The 27,757-nt window shown below is 40.8% G+C and overlaps 1 protein-coding gene across 1 annotated transcript; it reads right to left on the bottom strand.

Moving 5' to 3' along the window:
• On the bottom strand, positions 1-26,931 carry LOC126443022 (proteasome subunit alpha type-6-like). The gene is made up of 7 exons (XM_050090869.1): positions 26,780-26,931; positions 26,141-26,235; positions 16,983-17,064; positions 11,767-11,922; positions 9,892-10,070; positions 5,264-5,358; positions 1-268 (listed from the first exon to the last, which is right to left on the bottom strand). The coding sequence occupies exons 1-7, from the start codon at positions 26,853-26,855 to the stop codon at positions 211-213; spliced, it is 741 nt and encodes a 246-aa protein (XP_049946826.1). The 5' UTR covers positions 26,856-26,931; the 3' UTR covers positions 1-210.
• Positions 26,932-27,757: the final 826 nt, after the last annotated feature.

Here is a 27,757-nt window from a genome sequence, read left to right as displayed (position 1 = left end):
TGTATGACACTTCATTTATTACCAGACCTGTGTGTTACACAAATTATTTAAAAATCACTGACAACAAGGATGGAGGCAAATAGCGTGCCAGCCAAACAGAGTAACTTTTAAAGAAAAGACAGCACATTCTCCAAAAGTGGCAAAGTGCCCGCGACTCTTCGGCAGACGACCTCGGACCTGTCGGCGGACTTCCGAGTCGCCGCTTCAGCGTCAGTCCCGCTCCGCGATGGCCGTCAGGTGGACGTCGATCTCCTGCTCTGTCAGAATCCTGGAACGACACGAGTTAATGACAGCGTCGTCGTCTCGGTAACTCTGTTAAATTAAAACTGAGAAAAAGCCTAATGTGTGACACTGCACGTCCGACAGGCTACTGCTACTGAATGAAACCATTATTCTGGTAACATTTTATAACATCTGACAATCAAGAAGAAGCTTTTGAGAATCTCGATCGAAATAAGGGCCTCAGAATTAAGTTAACACGAATAAAATACAGGGAACAAAATGGTATTTACCAACTTAACAGCAACTAATTTGCAGTTGTAAGAGTGAGTACACGATAGGTAAAAACGAATAGTTGAAAGAGGAGTGAAACAAAGTTGTAGCCTATCCACAATATTACTCAATCTGTACATTGAGCAAGAAGTGAGGGGAACTGAGGAGAAATTTGGAACAGGTGTTGAAGTCCAGGTGGGAGAAATACAAACTTGGGCATTTGCAATGACATTTTAAGTCTGTGTCTATTAGAGATGGCGAAGAATTGGAACATAAATTGGATGGAATGGAATGGATAGTGTCTGCAAAAGGTTTTAAAAGATGAAATTTAACAAAAGCACAAGGGAAATGGAAAGTAGTTTAATTAAATCGGGCAATGTTGGGGAAATTGCGTAAGAGCTGAGACAGTAAAAGTACAAGATCAGTTTTGCTGTTTGGGCAGCAAAACTGACAGCAGAAGAGGAGAGGATATAAAATACAGACTGGCAATGTGCAACTTGCAAAATTAGGGACAAAGAAAGCTTTCAGCTTTTTAGATTACAATGTGTGTCCCAATAGGAATCTACAAAACAAGGTTTCTATTCGAGAAGGTGGCAGGAGGAGGGTTGCAGTTTGTTACCTACTTTCTCCCGTAGCTCTATATTAATCCCCACTTTTAACATGCACGTTTAATTATTGTAACACTGAAATATATAAAATGTTTCAATATAATAATAGTACATTGTCTGCGTACGATAAGATAAATAGAATATTTTAATGTAATAATTAATAACACTTTGCTGAGAGAGCCAAAAGCAATCCCAAAAATCAAGTTCCAGAATTGTTTCAGGGATTGGGAAACTATCTTAAGCACGTAACATCCAATCGAGAATTTTTAGAGCGATAATCTCGACGTGGATTAAATTCATTTCAGAAACAAAAATCCTTGTTCTGTTCTGAACACACCTTATATCCAAGAATTTAATTGCTTCTATGAAAAAGTTTTGTGGAGGTTGTGAGCCTCAACTCCCCCTGATAAGACTGCACAGTGGAATTTTCTAAATTGTCTATTTTTTTTCAAGTCAGGTGGCAATGCTCACTAGTTACCTGAAGACATTGTGGTCGGTGAAAATGAATCACTTATAGTCTAAGAACACAGTTCCACCACCAAACCTTATTACAAATACTGGGTAAGCCCTTTAGCGACACTTCTCAAATTGCGTACAAAGTTCGGTCAGTGAAACGTACACAATTTGTCGAATGATTAAAAAGTTTGCAGAAAGTTTCAGCTGCTGATGTTACGACACTGAGGTGATTGTGTTTGCCCGTCTGCTAAAAATATTGTCTCAGTAAGTGAGAAAGTAGCTCCAGGTTCCCCAAATCTCAAACCGTCATCCCTCGCGAGAACTTTTACGAGATTCAACTGACGCAACTTCTAGTGCTAACTGTCGTAAGAACTGGGTACAATTGGCTGATGCGAAACCAAAATAAGGACATCGGGTTCGCGAAGAGTCACCTTTCGTGATGAGACCCATTTCCAACTGGACAGTTGCATCGATCACATACAGCTGCCAGATTTGGGCCAACAAACCTGCCAGGCAACACTCGATACAGGTGGCCACAGTCTGGAGAGGATAATGGGTGTGGGGGGAAAAAGATTGTGAATGGCAGAGGTTATCGCAACGCGGTGAGAGTGTTTCCTTGCCCCAAACAGAGTGAGCGGACCGAGTGGTGTGAGCAAGGTCGTACCACCTGTGCATCACACACTGTCACGGGAGAGATTTCCTGTCTGTGCCACATCGCAACACTGAGGCAACTACCGGCCACCGAGATCTCGTGTCGTGCGACTGTTTCCTGTGGGGGTTACCCGAAGTCACTTGTGTGTTAAAGTTTTAGCAGACATATGTCTGATACTGTTTTTCACACTTAATTGTTTAAAATAGAAATATTTCAGCATTTAATGCTTTTGTGTAATTCACAAGTTCGGTAGTACAATCTTACTGTAGCACCATTAATTTGTTCTGATTTTTGAGAAAATAGAGCAATCTTCTTTGAAATTAAAATATATGAATAGTTTTTTTATGTTCAACCAAAGATCCATTTCGTTCGTTTTTCCATTTAGTTGACAACACAAATTCTTTCACAATATTTTCAGGTATGCAAAATAATTTGACGATTCGTCGAAATCCCGACAATTTGCGGAATACGGGATAGTGGGAACTGAGTGCGACCGAATGCCGTTTGCTCGCCCTCACCAACTGGTTGCAGTGAGAGAATGCTCAGTTCTCTGACGCTCTGTTCAGAAGGGTTCGGTTAGTGGTGTTTATGTAAAGGTTTTCAGCAGGCCCTTCTAACAGAGGGCACCTCCCATAAAGAAAAGACAAGTACGGGATAGCAGCTTAAACGAGTATTCCGATAAAGGATGCTCGGCAAACTTGGTCTCGACGGAATTCTGTGCTCCTCAGTTCGAACACCTCTGAAGAAGTAAAATAGCCGAGTTACACAATTAATGATTACTCTGGCTTTAGTCACCTGTGACCTAGGAAAGCGTACTCAAAGACTGTACCTGTGTCATTGTTCCAAACTATTAATTTCCTTGCCGCACAAGAAGAAATGCTCGTATATTTATGTTCGGCTCTAACCGGCCACCTAACAGCACGTCAGCTCGGTCTTCCAACAAATCTACTAACTGATCGGGAAGGTTGCGCCATTTGGAAACCGTTAAGGTAACTTGAAAAAGTGCATTCTTAAGGCACAATATGGGAAACAATCCCAATGTGTTGACGGAGGACTATGCGGATGAGAAGTTAATTAAAAAGTAACTTCTGGATAACTGAAGACTACTATAGTATTTCTTGTTCTTAACTATATTTCAAAATGCTGTACCCAGTTGTATTCCAGTCCCAAGTAACAAAGCATACGATACTAACAAATGTAGTTGCCGTACAAAATATTGTTCCTTCATATACAAAATTTCTGATCAAGACCAGATGTAGTATTTACATACGTACATACGCATGCGCGGGTGTGCGTTTTTACGGCACTTTTAATATATAGGGTGCAGAAAGTGTAGGGCAGAAAGACAGCATCAAGTGAAGGAATCTGAGTGTAGGAACTACGGATCACAGTTGCATATTTTTGGTGCTATACAAACTTGATTGAAATTGGTGTACGGATGTCTTTTGTCGAAGTGAAAAGTAATTCACAGAAAATGTGTACGTAAACAAAATGCTTGGACTAATTAATCGTGAAGAGAGAGAAAAACAAAGCCTCACATACACGTCTACTGTACTTAGTTGACATACAATACAGCAGTTCTTTAATAATTGAAACAATCACATCTCCATGTTTCAGGCTGCATGTCCTATGAAGGTCAAAGTAAATGAAAAATGAGTATGCACTTGTACACAAACTTCCCGTAAGTTACCTAACACAAGTATCTCACAGCAAATGTTCAAACCGGCCACCATTATCATACCACATTAGAACATCGCAACCCCGGTCTGTAAACATCAAATGTTCACGGAAATGCGGCTGTTTTGCTACTCGTCGTAGGAACCGATCGACAAATCCCAGACGCCCAGGGAAGTCGTCCGGACTCACAACTTTTACCTTTTGTTGCCAGAAAGGATACAGAACGATCTTGTTAACGACACTCCAGGCCCGACACTGGTCCACAGCAACTTCACGTGCGATTCGTCTCTTATTTGTCATCGGATCTTGCTCCGTGTGATTTAACACATTTTCATCAAACTTTTACTATACGAACACAGCACCTTGCCTGTATCGTGTTTATTAGCTCATAAAGATCCTGTTGCTCTCTTAAGTTTGTCAACTGTCACAAGAGTATTTCTCCGAGGTGGCTTTCGGTGCGGATAACATTCCCAGAAAATCTCGCGGCCTGCCCTCGTACTGCAACCGGCGGCCCCGTAGCCCGAGTGTGTGTCATTTAGCTCGTTCCGTGTGAAACCGTGGGTCATACAAATAAAAAGAATAAACTTTATACTCTAAATTTCGGAGAGCACTCTCAGGTTCGTACAAATAAAGCGAGTTGGAGAATTTACTTCACCTGAGAATGTTCTTAGCACGAGTATATGGGTGGGGGATGTTGCTCAAAACAAAGAACAAATACTGATTTCGTACGAACAAAACTAGAGGAGCTTTCCAAAAGTGGAGAACATTTTCTGTTTTCTGAAACGAGCTCTGTAGCATACTTCAAGCTGATTAAGTTCAGTCACGGTTAAGTTTCAATGAGTTGTTTTACTGAAAATGACAGAATTTATGCTGCTCGGAAGGCAAAATGAAGTGTACACAGCACGAAGAAATACTGAATTGAAGTTTGTAAGGGTTTAATAATAAAAACATTACCTGCTTGGCAAACTTACCAAATGGCTTCATTTTGTGCTGCTTTCTGCCCTACACTTTTAGTCAAATTGGGTCTGTGCACCATGTATAAGTAAGTATATAACGGATCTTTTTTGTTTAATTGACTGACTTTTATGACACTATTTGAAGGATTATGGTACTGATATTTCACAATATTTTCAGAATATTACTAATGTGACCAATTACGCATTAACTTTGTAGACCCTCACCCACGTACATACACAGAGATAGCAAATGTATTAAATTTTTTTATAAAAGGTGTTAGCCAGTTCGAGTAAAATTAATTGACGGTCCAGTCTTCGCAACTCTAGACTACAGGACCGAGTACCGATCGGCACGAATTAAAACGTCTGCACTTCCCATTACACGACAGGTTTCACAGGCTAGAAATAAAAGAAGTACGTACCTGAACTTCGGATTGTCCTTCGACACCACCCCAACTTCAATTTCAGACGGCTTGAAGTCTACTGCCAGCACAGACGACAGGCAAGATACTGCCAACTGTAACACGAGTAAAATTATAAAAAACAGTGAATTCACACATCAATGTTATCTATAAACTATGCTCATCTTCACTAAATACAAAGTGTTTCAAAAAGAGCTCACTTCCAAATTTTAGCATACTGTAGGAACATTAAGCTGCACAATCCCGAGTTATACAGTCCGACAGAAAATTCGTGCGCACAAAAATAAATGTGTGTGTCGATTGGAATTGTACCGCATTTCTTTAATCGCACACTGTCAGGTAGCGCCACAGGTATTACAAACAACTGGAAACACCACTGTAATATAACGGTTACCCGTCTATAGTATTGTGCAGTTCACTGTTTGGTAAACGTGCCATTTTCCCACGAAAGCTGGTTTTCATTACTAAACAGCATTCTGCCAGTCAATCGTATGCAGGCACGCAGGTACTTTGTGGGAAATAACCAGATACCACAGTGCCGAAAAATTCAACGATAATGAGATTAACTGCCCGTTTCCGGGATCAGTCGTTTCAGACAAGAAGAAAACCAAGAAACTATTTTTTTTTAATTATGTCAGACCGTGCTCACTTTTAAAATGTCTCTCGAGGCTATCTGTCGAATCTCAGATTTTGTACAATAAGCGATTCAGAAGTTGAAATGTCGAGCACACACTGCTTGGGGTGCACGCTGCTGCAAAATGACCCATAGTATTTCACACGAACTATCTACTTCAATTCTGCTACAAGGCAGACTACCTCTGACAGCAATAAATACTCCACCACCAACTGTATTTAATGTATCCTTTCTGAACAGTTAGACCATTTGAAAAAATTTCGGCTGAACTTATTTCTGGCTTTAGCCAGATCTCTGGACCTACAACTACTTTAGCTACAGTGCTTTCTATTAGGGCTTGGAGCTCTGGTTCTTTCCCAACACAGCTACGACAATTTACAACTACAATACCAATTGTTTCTACAACTACGTTAATGTGTTTTACCTGCCCACTTTTAGACTGACGCCCTCCGTGTGGTTCCTCGAGGCCCTCTAACCTAGAAATCATTTAGCACGATTCCCCCACAGTTGCTAAATGACGAGCCAGTGTATCTGAAGTTAACGTACTTACAGATGGGACTACAAGCATTCTTAACATATGCACAAAATGGCTGCCTCGTTTAGTAATGCACGCATGAACTCGTTTCTTCCATGTTCGATTCATTTTGGGAGTACATTTGTACCGATTTTAAGATCCAGTGTTCTATAAAACACAATACAGCTCACCGTAGTTTCAAAGAACTTCTTTGCTGCACCCATTTTTCAATAAACTACCACAAGAATTCAAAAATCTTAGCAGTAACCCACTCGCTTTCAAACTGAAACTGAAGGGTTTCCTCATTCTATTCTGTTGAGGAGTTCCTTGAAAATTAAGCCGATTCCTGTCCCATACTGTTGACTGCGTTTACATAAACTTATAGCTAGTATCTTTTGGGGTTAGTAAACACTGCATTTTATCTTATTACTTTTACGTTTTAATTTCATGTACTAACACGTTCCATGACATTTGAGATTTTCTCATCTATTTGGTCCTGCAGAACTAGACATGTAAAATAAAAAAATAAAGAAGCTGCTATTAGCACCTTAATATTGATTGTAGTGGAGTATTTTTCAAGGAAAATATGTTTACCTCTGGAAATATTGAGTGCTGTTTTTAGCACACTAGCTGTTACCAGCACTGCTGCATATGAGTGGCTTTTTATGTGATGTTATGGTGAGTATGTAAGCTGTTGTACATGCAATATCAGCTGCCCTCGTGTGTGTGTGTGTGTGTGTGTGTGTGTGTGTGACCCTCCTCGCAACTGCACGGCACACAGCTAAATAGCCGAGCAGTGCAAGGGCAGGAGTGCCATTGAAGCAGCTACGCTTTATACAACGTGTACATTGTAGAACCAATTTAACAATTTTTAAAGACGGTTTATGTTCACTGGTGTACAAAAAGAAGTTTAATTCCCTATTTCCCCCTATTAGGGATAGACTTTCTCGTTTTTACTAAAATAGTCTGTCGTTCCTCGGGGTTTGAGCTATCTCCGTACCAAATCTACCAAAATTTGTTCAGCCGCTTACTCACGAATATGTAAGAGTTACTTTCACATTTAGTAATATTATAACGGAAGTACGGATTAAATGTGTTGAGGATTGTATAATAAATGTATTCATTATGTTGAATCGTACCCCACAGAACATAACCAATAGAAGCAGTTTTACAAATATGATAAGGTTCAAAAGTCAGCAAGTAAATAGCTTTTTCAATGAGTAAATGTCATTGGTAATTTACATAATATTTTGGAAATGAATAGATATCGTTTTTAACACACTTTCCAAAGTATCTTATGCTCTTCGTCAGGTTTCACGCTATCTCCGCACTAAATTTAGTCATAATCTGTTCGTCTGCTTAGTCGCAAAAATGCAGCAGAGTTTCACATTTGTAATATTAGTACAGATTACTGCTTGTCATACAGCATTCTCATAAAAACTGCTACTTTCTGTGCCAGCAACAGAACTTTTCTGTCTCTGAATCTAGATATTCAGATAATTTTCAAAAACAATGGCTAATGGGGATGTCTCAATCTACTTTTGAACTCGCAAGGATTCTCAATTTCTTGCTTTGTGTTAGACAGGAGCTCACCGAATGTCTTACCATCGGATTTCAGAACTCCATTCCGAACCCAGGACAAGGAGGCAAGGACTACATGAAAATTATTTTTGTGCCTTGTGATTGTATGTACCTCACTCTTTGGTTCCAACTGATCTAATACCAGCAACAAAAACTATTAAGGAGTAAATGTGTTGGCAAGCGAGTCAAGAGTTCAAAAACTCCTTGAGAAAGCTTCTGCAAGCTGTAGCATTATCTTCTCTACACAATACCCTTACTGCTTGCCTCTGCTGATGAATTGAACACTATTTACTTACTCTAGATGCACTACCCTATAAGATAATTTGAGAAGGCAGCAAGGAGTGAAAATATGCTGAACAAGCGATCAGTCGTGCCTTTATCCAGATGGGCTGCAAGGAATTTCACTTGCTGTGCTCCAGTCTGTGTATAACCATTTACGTCTACTTCTCTCACTAGGTGGTGATTAGTGCTCGTTTTGAATTGCATAACACAAGTCTTTGAGCTGTTAAGAGCTGGTGTGAACCACCTGTAGGCCTGTGCAGCTATCTGATAGCTTCGGGATTGGTCACTTAATTACTACGCTTCTAGTAGTAATAATAGTAGTAGTAATAATACTCTTTCCTCCGTAGTGTGGGTTTAATTTTCTCAGTTTTGTACAAAATTAAGGATTCAAAAATAACTGGAACCGAAGCATACAGCCCGATATAGCACCCGCATTAATCAACCCAAAATGATTGTGGTCAATGTGGATAAAGTCAGCAATATTGCAGGCACTGCTGTATCCAATACAGAAATCCGCAAACACTTTGAAGGAGAAGAGTGCATACGAGGTAAAATCTGTGTCAAAACAGAAGTGTATAACCCATCACCCGTGACGTACCGACCACACGTGAGAAGTGGAACACCGAACGAGGCTCCAAATTCAGACGTCGAATAAATTCCTAACGACAAAGTTATTGCAATAAAACTCAGTGTGGTCCCAAAATTAGACTGCACCCTCAGGTCTTCAGGCTCCTGCCGAATACTGCCTCGGGTTCTCGGAGGAACGTACTCGACTCCGTGATAAAATTCTGTCCACACTTTTGCCATTACATCGCTCCTGTCAACCTATCGAACAATGAAAAGTCCGGGACAGAATAACAATAGGGGAAGGCATCACAGACGAGGCAGAGAGTAACAGTCAGTCACAGTGGAAAAGACTGCCTACAGAACCACGACTGCACCTCGCCGTGCAAAGCAAACGGATTGCGGCAAATGCCTTTCTTCGGGGCCCACGCAAATGTTGCCGAGAATATTTTGACTGTGCCACAAATGATTTGCTGGGAAGCCCTTACACTCCATACAGTCCAGATCTCTCTACGTGCAACTTCCTCTTTTTTTATAGCCCTGAGGGAACGCATTTGTAGCCATCAATTTGCTTCGGACAAAGAGGAGCACGCCTGGGCACAATGACAGTTCTGTAGGCAACTGCAAACATTTTTCCATTAACGCACTGACTGTTTTGTCTCACAGAGGTATAAATGTATAACAGTTATGGCAACTGCTTCTGAAATAATAAACAGTTTACATTTTTCCATCTTTCTTGTTTTCAGTTGACAGCCTCATATTGAAAACTCTCACACTTTCACAGCTCGCACACACACGACCACTGTCTCTGGGTGTCCAGACTGAAACACGACCATCTCCGTGTCTGACAGCTGCCCACTGGGGTCGGTGGAGGGGTAATGGGCAGGGAGGAGTAGGGAGAGCAGGGTAGCTCAAAATGCAGGTGTGGCCGTATTCGGACCCAGACACCCGGAGACAGGGGCCACGTGTGTGCCTCCCCCCCCCCCTCTCTTTCTGCCTCTTATGCAGTGAGTGACATTGCTGTAATGTCTACGCCAGTTATCCGGTACGCACCTGTATGGCCTCGTCGCCGCTGTAGTTGAGCTTCTTCTTGAGCTTCTTCTCCAGGTAGCTGTTGGCCTCGGTCTGCTTGGCGCCCACCGTGACGGCGCGGTAGCCGCAGTAGTAACCGGCCGGGTCCGTCTTGAACACGCACGGCCCCTGCTCCTCGTCGTACGCCACGACGATCATACCTGCGACATCACCGCCGCCGGTTAGCCGTCGATCTGAGCGAATCTCCAGTCAAAACTTGTACGTAAAAATACTCCACACAAAAATTTAATAACTCATTACTAAGCCTTTGCAGTATAGTGCCAGATCTGAACAGAGGTGTGATTTTTCCACGTCAATCTTAAAGTCTGATGTTGTCTGCAGTACCTGTTTATAGCTGATGCACTGTCTTTGCCATAGTTTCAATCTTGTAATTAATCAGGGCTTCCTGAAAAGTAATTCCTCCCAATTTTATTATTCTGTTTTCAATGTCAGCCGAGGTACTACACGTCACGCACGTTACTCGGTCAACTTTCTCACTTTCCCGATGTAAGTTGCAACTCTCTGCACTACAGGGCTTTAAATTCTCGTGTGTAGCACGTAACTACATACGTGCGTGAGGAACAGCATGTTGCAATTGAGTTTCTGACAGCACGAATTTGAAGAGTTCATCCACATACGGAGCACACACTCCTTTCGCACGACAATGCCAGACTAGACCACACACGCGCACTGCGACATCTCGGGTCGTCTGTCATCTACCGTCCTCCGTACGATACGATATTGCAGTGCCCGTGTTATTCCCCATTAGAATGAAATGTTCCCTTGGACAGGTAAAGTTGGCTAAAGGAATGCTGCTGACGACACGTGGAAGTTTGGTCTGGCAGCGAGCTGTGCTCTCGGAGCCTAACGGTGCGGCAACTGCTCACGATAAATGGGAAATCCATGTTCGAGTCCCAGTCTGGCACAGACTGCCGTTATACAGACGGTATTAGTCCGTATTCGTATCTGCGATTACACTTCGTGTATCCTCCGTGCTGTTTCGACTCGGCCCCAACTGATTTTCATCTATTTCCAAAATTTAAAGGGCACCAGGGGTGACTTACGAAATAAATAACTCTTTCCCTCTCATCCCATTCAGGAAGTCTTCCCTGTGTACTTCATAACCAAAGAATGATCAAACTTTAACTGAAAAACATTGTCAAAATAAAAACAACTACAGCTGTGTATTGCATGCTGCAGACCCTAACCTTTACAAAAGGCGTACAACAGGGTCTACACAAACTTTTGTTCAAATCAACCGATCACACACTACATTGAACAACTAAAACGTACCTTCTGTGTCAGTCATATTTTTCACGTTATTGTGAGTAGACGAAGTATAAATGCCGCTTGTGAGTTTACTGGTATTGCATACGAAACGTACGAATAGTAATATACGGGTGATAATTGTCACGATGCGCAGTATTAACAAACATGTATCATTTCGTTTCTCTTCAGCCTGACGACTGGTCCGATGCAGCTCTCTACCCTACAATATCTTGTGCGAGCCTCTTCGTGTCCAAATAAGTACTGCAGCATACGTGCACCTCAACCACATATAAATTTACTCCAATGATTTAAAGTAAATCAATTTAGGATTCACTTCAAAGTCCTCAGATCCCTCCAACTGACAATCTGAATACAAAGGGGGGAGGGGAACACGATTAGAAGGTAACAAAACTTGAGACTATGGAAAATTTCAGCATATCATCAATAAATACAGCTAAACGACAAAAAGGACAATATGAAGTTGCAGATAAAAATTAAAATATTTAAAGAACTAAAGAACGCAGTACGAGGTGAATAAGCAGTGACGGCAGCCACACCAACCCGCGGCTGCTGTGCTGAGCTACTCACTGCAGCCGAGGGGCCGCATCTCCGCGTTCTGGGTGTAGACCTGCGAGATGTCGGCGACACGGCGGCACAGCGCGTCCGCCGGGATCTCGTAGCCGTTGACGTGGCGCCAGTTGGCTGCCTCGTAGCGCGCCCGCTGCACCTGCGACTTGCTGTCGGCTGCGAACGGGAAACGGGGGAGGCCGTGTGAGTGCGGAGTATTGGCAGTGTGACCGCAGTCCACTCGTCGCGGCGGACCGATTTCGTCTCAAATCTTAGAGGTTCACAGTGAACGAGTTACATCGATATTTACAAGTTTGCTGAAAAATATATATTTTTAAGCTCCACATGACAATCAATAAAACATTTTCATGTTCTGTCGATTTGTTAAAATTTTATAGACTTGTCTAACTGCGGCTATTTATAAAAATTTCTTAACGGCAGGTGGTTAATGTTTAACGTCCCGTCGACAACGAGGTCATTAGAGATGGAGCGCGGGTTAGGGAAGGACTGGGAAGGAAATCGGCCGTGCCCTTTCAAAGGAACCATCACGGCATTTGCCTGAAACGATTTAGGGAAATCAAGGAAAACCTAAATCGGGATGGTTGGAGACGGGATTGAACCGTTTTCTTAATGGAAGGGAAAGTAAAGTAGTAATTAAACAATCTGGAAAGGTAACACAAGGAAACCAGTAACTTTATGCAAACTTCAAAACTGTGTTTTATGAAAACACGAATAGTCATTGGATGTCAATTCTCTTGAGAAATGATAATACTGAAAGTTGGCTGTCAGCAATGACCTTAATGCCTTAACTGGTTGAACTATCGAAATATTACTTCTTTAAAATGAGAATCTGATTTTTAGAATTCCTTGTAAGTTATTTTCTCTAAAATCCCCATCTGGAATATTATAATAATTGCATGGGGTATTACCCAGTCACTGTACTTATAGCAGATACAATCAGAAAAGGCAATATTTTTCTGTGCAAAATGTGAGATATTTTTAAGTTAGTCCTATCCATACTCAAGGTCAAGGTATCTGACACTTAAATACTTAAAATGTTTGCTGCTGCCGAGTAAAAGTAAATCAGAATTGATATTTCTCAGTCAAAATAACTGTTTTACATAGCTGTGAGAGCGAAAATTTTTGATTTTGTTCAAGCATTTTATAAAATAATGATGTAGAGAAAATGTAAGCCAACTTTACACATTTTTCTGTTAGTTATTTTTCACAAATTTTTACTCTTTCCTATCTTGATCTTACTTATTTACAACAGTCTGTGAATTAGAACTGCCAGCACTGGCTCTGGGTTTGAAATGTAAGGCGAAGCGTGTGAACTTTACTGTCCAGGTGTTTCTTTTTAATGCTGTGGGTGTATATTTCAACTGCTATAGCAAGTCTGCTGAAAGGAGGTCAACTGTAACAACACCGCACAGCTGAAAAGACTTCATTTGTTTTTCATCCTGCTTCTCACCAAACGTTTGTGCCACGCCGAATTTGCATGTGAACAAAGATGATTCAGCAAGAGCTGCACTTGGTAAAAGGAAATTGTACACTGGTAAGCTGATGATGGCCATTTGAAAGCATATGCCTGACCATGAGGTGTTAAGGGAACTGGCTGTTCATGAGAGAGACCAAGTTATTTCTCTCACCCATACACACAAGAGTATAGCAATTTTTGCACAATGACTGTGACGGTACCACCGTTAACCGAGAACTGATATTTCTGCAGTAACGTAGCCAAATTTCCAGCAATTGTGAAATGTTTTTAATTTTTCTTTAACATAATCTTGTGTATTTTCACAGTCTCACTCTTTTGCTACTACTGTATTAGCTCACTGACACAGTGTACAGTAAAAAGTTCAAACCACACACAAAACTGAGCAGAAAGATTCACTTTTAAGTTTAGGTGTGTTTATGACACATGCTTAAATCACACTTGAAGTTACACAGAAAAATATGGAGAATGTTGAAAAATATTTAACACTTTACACACAAAAAATTGCCCACTTTGATTGCACCAAATCCAAATAATGCACTGCGCAATCTCATAAATTTTATGATGGGGACTTGGGTAAATAATTTGTAAAAGCTCTTAAAAATGTGATTTTTTAAAGTTCTTATTAATAAAATATTTATGAAATATAAGTTGGCCAGATCAGAACACACAATGTTAATAGAGGGATCAGTTATATGTAGTAATATAACCAGAAGATTTGCATTATATTTTTTTCTTAAATTTGTAAAGTAAAATGAAAGTGTAGAAGTACGTGTCTTCAACACACTGAGAAGGACATTTAAAGCAAAATATCTGCCAGCCCTACAGTACTTTTGATTTATTGTTCGTATTTTTTGTAAGTTCCCTACTGTGTTAAAAGTCATTTACAAAATAAACATTTCCCAGAGGCACGTATAATTTAAAAAAAAAAAAAAATTTAGGAGAAAATTAAAATATTTTGTTTCTTAACATGTATGGTATTCAAGTTAATTTATATTTTTTCTAGCGAATTTCATGGTGATTAATTCACATACACTGTACAGTTTGAGATGAAATTGCCCAGTAAAATACCAAGATTTTGGCTGAACAAAATGTGGGAATGTCTTCCCACAGGTTGAAAAACCGTGCCATACTAAGATTCAAACCCAGCCACCACATTTTGCGGGAAATATTCTTTCCTAATGAACTATCGAGACAGTATTCCCGTGTAACTCAGCTTTTAAAAAAGTTCTGCTTCTAAGGGGAAGGGTTCATTCACTTGCTCACACACTGTATTCTTGTAATGAAGCAGAGACCCCACGGATGCGGGATGAACTGATGTATACGTTAGGCAGAACCAACCACTACTTCCTCCTCCTGTAAAATATGGCGCAAAACTTTAGTGCTAATGCTCAGTGAACTAGCCGGCATCTACTTTTATTCTCCTAACAAAGCATAAGGTGACACTGAAAAAATTGCACCACTGGAGGAATACAAAACCTAATAATTCTGCCTTGTTTTATATCAAGAAACCCAAACAAACAGCTGTACCTTGAACCAGTTTTGTTAAGACACAACCAGTTTTGTGGCTTGTAGCTACACGAAGTGCATATCTGAACAAGAAATAAACAATGATAGTGATCGAACTGTACACACAAAAGTTACAGCGGAACTATTTATGTAAAGGGATAATGATGTAAGTGTATTTACAAAAATTAAAACTAGCAGAGAATGCAGAAGGCCCACCCTTAGAAGGTAAAACCATAATATTTGTGGGACGGGTAGTCGATGAATAAATGCCACATAACGAGGGTGCACCTACAACCGAAACCCGGACGAGAGATGCCGGTCCGAAAGCGAGATAATGCCGAGGCAAGAAAAAGAAGGCTAACAAAGCAACAGACTTGCTGGTAAGCCTCCTGCCAGTACACTTACATCCTTACCCCTTTTCATAAACAGTTCTGCTATTACTTTATATATCTAAAAACAAAGATGATGTGACTTACCATACGAAAGTGCTGGCAGGTTGATAGAAACACAGACACATACATACACACAAAATTCAAGCTTTCGCAACAAACTGTTGCCTCGTCAGGAAAGAAGGAAGGAGAGGGAAAGACGAAAGGATTTGGGTTTTAAGGGAGAGGGTAAGGAGTCATTCCAATCCCGGAGCGGAAAGACTTACCTTAGGGGGAAAAAGGACGGGTATACACTCGCACACACACGCATATCCATCCACACATATACAGACACAAGCAGACATATACAGAGGCAATATATATCTGTATATGTCTGCTTGTGTCTGTATATTTGTGGATGGATATGTGTGTGTGCGCGCGCGCGAGTGTATACACACTGACACGAGACTTACTCTAGGCACAGAAATACGTGGTACACGAATTCCATCCCGTGGGGACAGTAGTACCAGAAAGGTCATCTGGCCAGCCACTATCACCAACTTCACTGAACTCCACGTAATAGTGCCGATAGAAACGCGAAATGGCAAGACAGAAGAACGTGAAGTTATTTAATTTGGCTCGTGAGAGAATACTTTTAGGAAGTGCCACAAAATGATCCTCCTCCCAGAGGTGTACAGTAGAATGGCAGCAGTTCAGTTCTCCAGTGCAGGCAAGTTGCCAGTAGCCGAGTGAGAAAGCCATTCACTGTGGCTGAAACACTACAGACTGCACTACAGTGCACAACCCCATAGCCACCACAGCACAGCTACAGACTGCAAACACGTACAACGATCTGACCCGAGGACCACTGTAACGTCACACTAATTCACCTCAACTTCTCAATACACGAGGAGTAATGCGAATTATAATATTCGTATCTAGAGTACCTGCTGTACTGTTTGTGCCCTTTAGGCAAATGACGTTTTCCACTCTGTATTTGTGACAAGGAAAGACGATTGTGACAAAACAGCGAAGTAGTATTAGATATGGAATAAGTTGTGAAACACGTACTGTGCAAAGTCTTTTTGTTTGACGTCTGTGCAGAGTTCGAGTAATCCGCAAGACGTGACAGCGGCTGAACTGCTTTCACCCGCTACAGGCGGGGTCTTTCACGTTCCGACGTAGTGGCTCGTCTGCGTCTCCACTGTAGACGAGAACACATCCTCTCCGAGAATGAAAATAGCAATGAACCGAGGTAGTTCTAAAATGAAATGTCACTGCCTGTCAAACCTTCGAGGTGAATGTTAAAATTTAATTTATATTGTATCTGCTCCAAGTTACACAGTAATTGTGAACTGTACACCCATTGAAACGAATACAAAACAGGCAATGACGAAATGACGACATTATTGCGCAGTTAAAATAGGCATCTTTTTCCTTATACCGATAACAGCTGCAAAGGAGAAGAGTTTGAGTCGTTCCAGGGTCAAGCACAATTCTACGAACCTACCGCTTTGCAAGACCTCCGCATTAAGAAGACTCGACAGTGACCGAGTTACATTAAAGGTAAATTAACACACATCATTTCAGGTGAAATATCAAATGTAAGTGTTCAGACTCATCTCCTAACACATAAGAAGGTGGGCAAAATAACACTTCACTGCCTCTGTACTGGGCAACACAAATGTAAGAGAAAGAATTTGCAGAATGTTACAAGTTAGTGGGATGTATCCACAGAAACAGTATTTTCAGAAGAATGAAAAATGAAAGCAGCACAACTGTAGATCGTGAGTGGTGCAAATTTAAGATTACTCGGCAAAACTTACACAACAGGGCTACGTAAGCAGAAACAGTCGGAAACTCACCAATCATTCCCGTCATGACGCAGCCGATGCTGTCCGACAGCTTGAATATGTGCGTCACTGTCGATGCGTCTATCAGCTTGTCCTGAAACCAAACACCATTGACAAGTTCGCAGAAGTGTCTCATACTCAGTAACTAAGGCCAATGTGGAGTACTACACAGCAACTACTGCAAGGGAAGTGAGATAAATCTTCACTCTCCGCCCTCCACTGACGCTGCCTCCCCCTCCCCCACCGACAACCGACAGACTGCTGCCCGGTCGTGAGGTCCGTACATATATGACACACGAGTGTGGCGTGAGAGATCACCCTTCACCTTATCACCCACAACTGTAAATGAAGACCTGATCATTTGGAATTATTTTAATCCAATAAACAATGACAATCAGACTAAATGCTCGCCTCTGTGACAATTGCCACCCACAAATCACCACTGCCTACTGACAGAAGCAAATTACTGTACATTTGTGGCACTGAGCAAAACTAAAAACTATTTTGTTTTGAATTTTGGCAAATGTGAGTTTCATCATTTGACAATTGAATTTACAAAGCACACATCCAACACAAAATACTTCCAATGTTGCAGAGTTTACTCCGGACGAAAATAAAGGGTTTACTGATGCACAGACAGAATTATACTTTCTATCGATTGTGCAGGAAAACCCCTACGCTTAATATTGGTGTTCAAAAAGATTATCATCTTTAACACTGTGTCGATAGAAAGCATTCAGTAAAATCTGCAAGTTTTGTGCGTGATTTGTGGAAAAATAAAATTAAAGCACTCGAGTTGGTAAAGAACCGCCAAAATATTTTAGTGTTCAGGTTAAAAGTATCGAGTCGTGTGTACGTCAGCGTTTAAGGGTAGCCCGACTACTCGGGAAGTGTGACCGAACATTTATTGACAGCAAACTAATAAAACAATATGCTTTAGGTTGAGGTTTGTCCAGGCATTTTTTTAAAAAAATATAGATATTTGTCTAGCTGCCAGAATGTGGTCCCAGAATATAGAGTATTTGGGCAATGATAGATGCGATTATCTGAATCGGTCCGTTTAGTTATCGATGAAAGTGATAAAGTTTCAAATACTGTGCGGCAAGTAATATTCGTTTGTGGAAAACTGATCACAATTTTATTATTTTTGAGGAGCTTTTACAGCTACGCATTTTGAAATAACCCCAGGGGAAGATTTATTTTGCTGCTTAGAAAAAACCGTTAGTATCAACGTAATTACTACGGTTAAAATTGGTAAGTGTGTCAACTGATGGAGGCAGGAGGACGAGTCGACGAAGGAAGGGGCTTTCAATAGAATTTAAAGCAAACTGAAAGATAATTGGGATGTCCCACTTTCTACCATTGCACTCTCCGGCAAGAAGCGTTATGCTGAAAAATTCTCATACAGAACGAAGTGACAGACTTCATGATATCCACTATAAACTTCATCAGAAGGACAGGATCAATAAATCACCTGTTTCGAGAGTTTCATTCAGATACGGAAGCAGATCACAGAGATGTTCTCTATTATTCTGAAGTGAGATGGTCATGTAAATGTGCAAAACTGAAAAGATTTTTTTGACCTCGGGAAAGAAATTGACACAACTGAGCTGTTAATAAACATTGGATTTTTGACAGACTTTACTGGATACGCTGAATACAAGGCTTCAAGACAAAAACAAATTAATGTCAGTAACACACAGATGTCAAGGCACTGCAAACAAAAACAAAATATTTTCATAAAAAATATTGAGAAAAATTGGGACCATTTTCCACCCTATAAGAAGCTATGTATGGAGAAATGATAAAATGAAATGCATTTCAATGCAGCTACAAAATTATATCTAAAAACAAAGATGATGTGACTTACCAAATGAAAGTGCTGGCAGGTCGACAGACACACAAACAAACAAACACAAACATACACACAAAATTCAAGCTTTCGCAACAAACTGTTGCCTCATCAGGAAAGAGGGAAGGAGAGGGAAAGACGAAAGGATGCGGGTTTTAAGGGAGAGGGTAAGGAGTCATTCCAATCCCGGGAGTGGAAAGACTTACCTTAGGGGGGAAAAGGACAGGTATACACTCGCGCGCATTACAAAAATAAAATAAATGTCGTCATCTCACAGATTAGCATTAGAGTACCATTCTGCGAATTTCTACGGCAAAATGAAAGTGAAGATTCCACAGAGAGCTTGTCAAATACAGGTACAGCCTCAATCGTGAAATTTGATTCGACTCCCTTGTACAATTATTTTGAGTTCATTTAATTTGCCCCCCCCCCCCCCCCCAGTTTCTGTTTCTTATTAAGAAACTGACAAAATGTAAAAGTTAATATTTGCATTTTTAGTGTCACTGATGAGCACCGGGTGATTTTTTCCACCATGTACAAACTCTAAGGATCAATCAGTGACAGGATATGGAACAAAAAAGTTCTAATGAACTTAAGTCCAGAAATGCACGGTTGCCAGGAGACCATTTATTCAATGCTGCTCAGTAACAAAGACTGCGGTCTAGTACACACTGTACCGTGCACAAACGGTTACAGCACGCACGGTTTCCTCCTAGCGAGTGGTACAATTTTTCATACGTCACGCCCTAGTGCCCCCTCCTGCCTCAGTAATTGGTAATGTTGTGTCAGATTCACTCCTCTTGCTGACTCACCTTTTAGTGGATGTGATACAGTGTCACAAGCAACGGTTCCATATCCGAATCTAAAGCTTGCCGACATTGTGTTTACTTACAGAAGGGCAAATGGCAACAGGCGGCAGGAAGCGAGGTTATATCGGGAGATCTATCCCCGCTGAAAACAACTGCACCGTTCGATGTTTGCAACAGTGTTTCGCCATTTGCCTGAGTCAGTGTTTCAGGAAGCAGGAAATTGGGAAAGATTTACACAAAATGTTCGGACACCTGACTAAGGAAAATACAATTAACACTGTGGAAAGCGACTGCCGTGTCAGTACCGAGCAGTTGGCCTGGCATTACGGTGTAACACGGATGACCGTGTGGAACATTCTCCGTGACAATTCTTACTACCCTGATCACTTACAATGTGTGCGGGACTAAATAACGACAGATTTTCCACATTGCGACCAGTTTTGTCATTCTTCACCAGAAACTATGACTCTGGGATTTGTGTCATCCCTCCTACTTATACAAGGGGCCACCTTTACACGGAGCGGTATCTTCAACTTTAATAACAGTCATCTGTCAGGTAGCACGCAGAACCCCCACAGTACGGTGACAGCAAATCGTCAGCACCGGTGCAGCTGGAATGTGTGGGTCGGGACAACTGGCAACCGTATTCTGGGGACCACTCTTCCTTCCGCGTGGCCTACCAGACTGGAACTACCGGCATTTCTTGCTGGTGACTTTACCTTCCCTACCGGAAGAGGTGTCACTGACGATTCGAAGGTCTGTGTGGCTGCTAGATGACGGTACTCCGGTCCACTTCGTCATTAGCATCGGGACGCATCTCCATTTTGTCTTCCTCGGTCCACGGATCGGACAAGGGGGTCCGGTTGCGTAGCCTGCTCGATCACTGGATCTCGAACCGTGTGATTTCTGGTTACGGGGCCACTTCGCAAGTATCGTGTATGCGGAGCCCATTCCAGATGTGGAGACTCTGGAACAGTGTATTCATTCTGCCTTTGACAATGTTCGGGTGCAGCCCGGCCAATGTACGAACGTACGAGACAGAACGTGCTACAGTGCGTACGCGTGTGCATTAAGGTACGTGGAAATCATTTTTGACACAAAATATAACTGTGGCTGCATGGTACACCACGTATTAGACTTCAGTCTCTCTAACACCGTACGATTGCATACATGGTATCTAGCAGGGAAACCGTGCATTTCCGGATATAAGTTCATTAGACCTTTTGTGTTCCGTATCCTCTCATCAATCAGTCCCTCGAGTTTGTACACGGTGGAAGAGGGGGGGGGGGGAGGGGGGGGGGGGGGGGGGGGGGGAAGAATCACTCTATGTCTATAACATACGAGTTCACTATGCTGTATTTTGTACTTTATCCCTAGTCTGACAATTCTCAAATGTCTAGGACTGGTGTCAAGTATGACAAGGAAAGTGAAAAATTCACCCCATACAAAAGCATTACACAGCAGAAAATCCGTAGACTCTTCACAGTCTCTTGATGAGTAGATTTTTTTATCTATCCAATTATATTTTAAAAAATTGGATTGTTTTTGTTGCTATATTAGTTCACAACAAGAGTTACAGGAACCAACAGTGCTGTTGTTGGCAACATTTCTACAGAAACAAAGAGATTGCATAGATAGTGTGTAAATGCTTATAGTCACGCTACAATATTAATAAACGGAAAATGAACTGTGGATCTTAAGGCATATTTGTAAAATACAGTCTCATAAGATGTACAGTCCACACAAATGTTAATGGAAAATGTGATGAATTCTGTAACAGTTCCCAAGAAAAGCTTTCCAAAATGAGTTTCATACACTTTTAGCCCCCTCCCCTCCTCTCACTTCCATATGTAGATCATCAAATAGAACAAAATTGCCAGATAATCATACATCAGCAATAGACATTTGCTTATCTACGTAAATCAAGTCCGCAGTTTGTGGTCTCACGGTAGCATTCTCACTTCCAGAGCACTGGGTCCAAGGTCCGATTCCTGGCAGGGTCAGGGATTTTCACCTGCCTCGAGAGGACTGTGTGTCGTGTCGTCGTCATCATCACCCATCCCTATTACGGTCGGCAGAAGGCAACGGCAAACCACAGTCATTGGGACCTTGCCTAGTACCGTCAAGAGGCAAGGGACTTTATCACGTAGACAAAATAGCAGCCATTAACAAAGGGTGCTCACAGGACTACAACAGTGAAGAATATTCAGGGTGTTTTCTTCGTTTTGACTAGTAACAGGGATGATAAATTAATATGTGGTGTTGCATTACTAATAACCAAAGGTTTACGCAAACAGGTGCAGCAGTCGCCTGTCGATGAAAAACTGTAGAGGTAGTGTTATTTTTAATTACATCGAGTAAAATTTTTGCTGCTCCTGCTTCTGTTACTTGAAATATTTCGTTCACAGTGTTTACGTCTCTTACCGCAATTGCAATCTCGCCAGTTAGTGCTAACGTAACTGCACATCGACAGTACTCTGCAGCACACTAAGCAGCACCCTGTTGAACAAGGCTGCAGAGACGTTGTCCCAATGTCTCACAACAGCTGTTACACAAGAGCTTACGGTCGTTTTATTCTTCGCCTTTCTGTCCTTCAGTGCTTACTAATCATCCTTATTTGTCACAGAGGCAATTCATTTAGTGCTTTATACAATTCTAGTCGCAAAACCATGAAAAGCTTTTTACGATAACAGCTGGTCCGTAATGCTCTATTCAATCAAAAACCTCATTGATATGCTCTGAGGGTGTTTTCAGTGCAAATTTTTATCCTTTTTTATTTTATTTATTTATTGTTCCATGGAACCAAATTTAGGAGAAGTCTCCATGCTCATGGAACTAGTCAATACATGAAATTATAACAAGACAGTAGAAACAGATAAAATGAAATATAAGAAACATATTCAGGCAACAAGTCTTAAGTAAATAAAATCAACAATGTAACACTGGAATTTTCTTAATTTTTCAGCTCTTCCAGGAGCTCCTCGACAGAATAGGAGTGAGCCATGAGGAAATAAACTCTTCAGTTTAGACTTAAAAGTGTTTGGGCTACTGCTATGATGTTTGAGTTCTTGTGGTAGCTTACTGAAAATGGATGCAGCAGAATACTGCACTCCTTTCTGCACAAAAGTCAAGGAAGTGCATTCCACATGCAGATTTGATTTCTGCCTGGTATTAACTGAGTGAAAGCTGCTAACTCTTGGGAATAAGCTAATATTGCTAACATATGTGGTGTTGCATTATGAATAACCAAAGGTTTATGAAAATAGGAGCAGCTGTCATCTGTGGATGAAAAAACTGCAGAGGTAGTGTTATTTTTAATTATATCGAGTAAAATTTCGACACACTTGTAAATACCTTTTAGGCAGTAGCTGGTGATTGAAATTTTGTGTAAAGATCTCACCACAACGAAAAACACCTTTGTTTTAATAATTGCCACCCGGACACACCTGTCATATCTGTGACTCTCCCCCTTATTTAGTGGTAACACAAAACGAGCTGCCCGTCTTTGGACTTTTTCAATGTCGTCCACCTATCTTATCCAGCAATACTCCAGCTCAGAACAGACAAATGTAGTGTAGGCAGTCTCTTTATCACATATGTTGCATGTTCTACATGCCCTGCCAATAAAATGCAGTGTTTAGTTTGCTTTTCCCATATCATTATCTATGTAATCATTCCAATTTTAAGCCAATCTTAATTTTAATTACTAGGCATTTAGCTGAACTGACAGTCTTTAGAGTGTGAGATTTATAGTGTAACCGAAATTTAGCAGATTCCTTTATATACCACAGGCATGACTATTTTGATAACTTCCTTGGGGAACACCAGATATTGAAATTATAGCATTTAATCCTCAATAAGTTTGTGAACACCTGCCGGATTTTTTTTGTACATTATTTTGGCACACAACTGGCCCAGGTCACCACAAAAACATATCACAGTGGGCTTCTGGAAGATTAATTTCTGAAGCACAGATTGGATACTGGTCACCTGTTATCTAAACAAACATGGGGAAGGGCAGGGGAGGAGACTGAGCTGCCCAATGTTATCAGAGCTAGGGTCATTAACTGATCCCACTGAACTGATTCGCGTGACACCCCCCCCCCCCCCCCCCCCTATCATTATACAGGATGCTGCACATTAAGCTATACCAGCAGGTCATCAGTATCACATCTAGCATACTTTGAAATTATTAACTGCCTTGTTCTCAAACACACATACAACAAAGTAATGCGTCCAGTTATGTGCCCACCTACCTCTCACAGAGAGCATTCCACGGTACCCTGCTTGTTTTGTTCGTCATATCTCAGTTTTCTGTCTTAATGCTCAGGTTAGGTGCCTCTGTGGAGGGCAAAGGGTCCAAATCACTGTGTGCACGTGCTGGTACTGGATGCCATCGGTCAGACAAGTGTAAGTAGCATTAAAAATTGGGAGAGGATTTGAGAGGACAAATGGACTATTTCTTTAAGCATCAAGGCACCTGCTTCACTAAGCCAGCTATAAAGTGTCCAGCAAGCTGTAGCCTCACCACATGCCCTTCCTGATGGAGGTTGTTCGCTTGCAGTTTTTCTCTCGGAGAGTTGTATCGATAGCTAATGCAAATACACAATAGCTACCTTCTTATCTCTCCTCCTTAAGTATTAAAAAAAAAAATTCACTCAATATATGTGAACATTTAGCATGCAGACACACACACTAGCCTATACAAATACAATAATAAGACTGAATATACAACAGCGAACTTGCAAATACAAATGAGAAATTATGTATAGGGTATAATCATTTCGTGAACTGAACAAAGGGCTAAGCTGTCTGACAATACCGTTACAGAAAATATCTTCTCGCACTAGCCTGATACGTTTCATCTGCATTGCAGAAACCATTAATCGGACGAACAAGATTGGGGAGTCAAAGCCCAAACTTTGGAATCTCATAAAAGTGCAATTCCTTAGTCACTGAAGGCCTAATTTTGTGGAAAGTCTTCTGAAATGGGCAACTTTTGCTTACAAAATTGTGAAGATTTTCATTGCCACTTATTGAGATGCCTGCTGGCTTCCGGCTCAGGTTCTTCGGCCGACGTTTGACGATTTTCCTGCAGCACGAATGGCTGGTATTGTCAGAGCCTCACCATTACTGGTGGTGGACTCGTGCAGATTATATGTACCTCGTGCACCGATGTCCGAGGGCTTCTCCACAGTAATTTCTGGTATGGTTTCTCTATTACTACCTGCAACTGGTGTTTGCTGCAGCACAGGAATCCTGAATCAGTTCACCTTGAGGCTTTTTCTTTCTCACTGAAGCTACTCTCATGCTTGGGTATTTTTATAGCTTCTTTGAACTAGAGGGTGTGACAGCTCTTTTGTTTTGGTGAATTTCTACTATGTGGCTGGCCTCGCACAGTGCAACTGATTTCTCCACCTGCCCCAACCAGCAATGCCTTATGGTTTGTAATCCTGGTGTTGATCGATCGTCCAGTCATTCAATCATAAACTTTTCCACATGTGCACGGTATGGGGTATATTCCCAACATTGCAAGTGGGTCACTTTTCTCCTTTGCCGATCCGAGACACTGTTTGGTCTTCTTTGTCGGTTTACAAAGAACCTTTATGCCGTGTTTGTGCAATTTATGACCAATTCCGTCTGTCACTCTGGGACAGTATGGCACAAAGGCCTTACCCGACATTTGTTTTTCCGATGTGACACTTTCCCGAGTGTCTGAACCTGTTACACTTCTTACTGGTGGAGTACTCATTGCTCCTCAGAATGCTTTGCAGGGGTAGCATTTCACATGTGAGATGCTGCAGTTCACATATTGACCTTTGCTTGCATTAAGAGCGTATTAAAGATTACGAGACTCATACACTAACTGGTCAGTACTTGCATATGTCACTGGTGGAAGTTCAACAGCTGACACCCTTGCATTTTTGTTGATGTTCAGGTATCATAGATGTACATAAAATGCATCAAAACACATTGTTATCTGTACATTATTTAATATGTTTTCAGAATTTACTTAGCAGTTTTAGTTTTGTAATGTAAAGTGTGTCAAATATGACAAAGTGATTTAAATACACTGCAAATATAAATAATGGGCTACAGTACTGGCAAATATGCCCTGATGCATCCACCTCATACTCACCAGCTTTAAAGATTATAGACCCATCTGTGTTTAAACAATCATCATTATTGAGGAATATCATTGTGAGTATAGTAGACAATACTTAATATGGGTATTTTAAAATGTCATAAGCTCACGTAAAATTTAAGCACCCACAAAATCAAACAATTTTACGGACTTTTAATCAATTAAGGATTTGCTTACAGTAACTTAAAACATACTATGCATATTATAATAGTGTATCAGTAGTTACTTAATGATCTGGAGACATGTAATTCAGTTTTAATTGCTTTCTCGAAAGTTTAGAAAATTATGCATGTGTTACTCTTATAGCGGACGATGTGGCACAGTACAAAACGCTTAACTTAAGAAAAATATGTAATGAACTTACAGGAACTTTCTTCTGCGTGGCAACAACTGCAGTGTCTACTCCCTTCAGGCCCACCGACGTTAGTCCTCCTTGGCTTATAGCTTTGAATGCATATTCTGCAAAACGAAACTGGGCGTTTATATCGAACAATTCACTCTACGGAAGTATCAGGCAATAAACAACAGTAGGATTTAACGTACAAACATAGTACTAACTTTGTGATGAATCTCCTGTTAGCTGTACAAAAGTTTAAATTTACTCATCACTGCACTATATATATATATTTAAAAGACACATTACAGCATTCAGTAGTGTTACAAGACAGACGTAACTACTTCACTCTCAAATTAAACCCAACCGATTGTAATTTAGCCTTCATGACTATGCAGAAACACTACCCAGTCGTAATGCGTAACGGACCAGTAATAGACACGTAACTATCTCGTAAAAACAAGAAACAATACATAACAACAACCAGTCCCATACATGAATACCGAAGGTAAATAAGTACAAAAGCTATGCATCCTTAACCTAAAAGTTCTCCCATTGTGTCAAGTCATTGAGAAACCACTTCTCTTCAGACTTAAAAATAGAAAATGGCAGAAATCCACTGTTGCAAATAACGAAGCGGAGATTCTTAAATTTAGCTGTAGGACTTACCAACTTGATACAATCTCCCTTCTGGAGAAAATATAGTAATATGTCTATCAAACCCGGCACTACTACCTCGCGCCATAGTTATTCAGTACTCAACAGCAGTTGACGACCAATGACGAGTTCGTGGAAGTTATTTTACACTACCAAAGATATTACACACACTAACAAATTTCCAATATCCTTGACTTATCTCAATTTCTCGAATTATCACTTTGAAAGAACATAATTAGCATAAAATATCCACAATTACATTTTTAAATGTACACTTCTAGTGGATATCATCTCAAACCACAAAAAAAATTAGCAATGAAATACACAGATACTCTTTCCCCATTGCTGACAAGCCTAGTCATCAATGTAACGACGTCGCACAGGTGTCAAACGAACTTCCAGGCTTCTGACTTTCTGCAATGCCAGTTCTGTGCACGTTCAAAACAAAACTGTTGTACTTGGAGATAAGAGTAATTTTACGTTTATGGGCTGGAAACAACAACAAATCGTTAACGATCTTCCGAATCAACTTGCCACAAATGGAATTTTAGCACAAGTCTAAAATAATAATAATATACGAAAACGAGACGTATTAAAATCGTAAAGTATATGGTATACTCTGTGGAATACACACTCGTTGAGGTTATGATTAACAGAACTGTGCAAGAACGAAGCACTATTACTCTCCCCATTAAGATAGCAAAGAGTGGAATATGAACAAATGAAAGTTATTATACACATAAACAAAACATTCTGCAGCAGTAAAGCACGGTATAGAACAGCATGGTCGGTATGCACTTAATGTCACACGTTGAAAGACAAGTTTTCCACGTCAGTAAACGTACAACATGACAGTAACTTGTTATTATATGTCAAATGCAATATGCATCGACGAGGTTTGTCACGCAGAAGAATTTCAGTGGAAGTTTCCTCAGTGGATATTGTGGAAGCAGTAAGATGTCTCATTTGAAGAAGATAAAAAAGCAACAT

This window comes from Schistocerca serialis, unplaced genomic scaffold (genome assembly GCF_023864345.2).
Source record: "Schistocerca serialis cubense isolate TAMUIC-IGC-003099 unplaced genomic scaffold, iqSchSeri2.2 HiC_scaffold_1420, whole genome shotgun sequence".
NCBI lineage: Eukaryota > Metazoa > Arthropoda > Insecta > Orthoptera > Acrididae > Schistocerca > Schistocerca serialis.
Note: the sequence above shows the minus strand (reverse complement) of the source record. Positions and strands in the feature narration are given on the sequence as shown.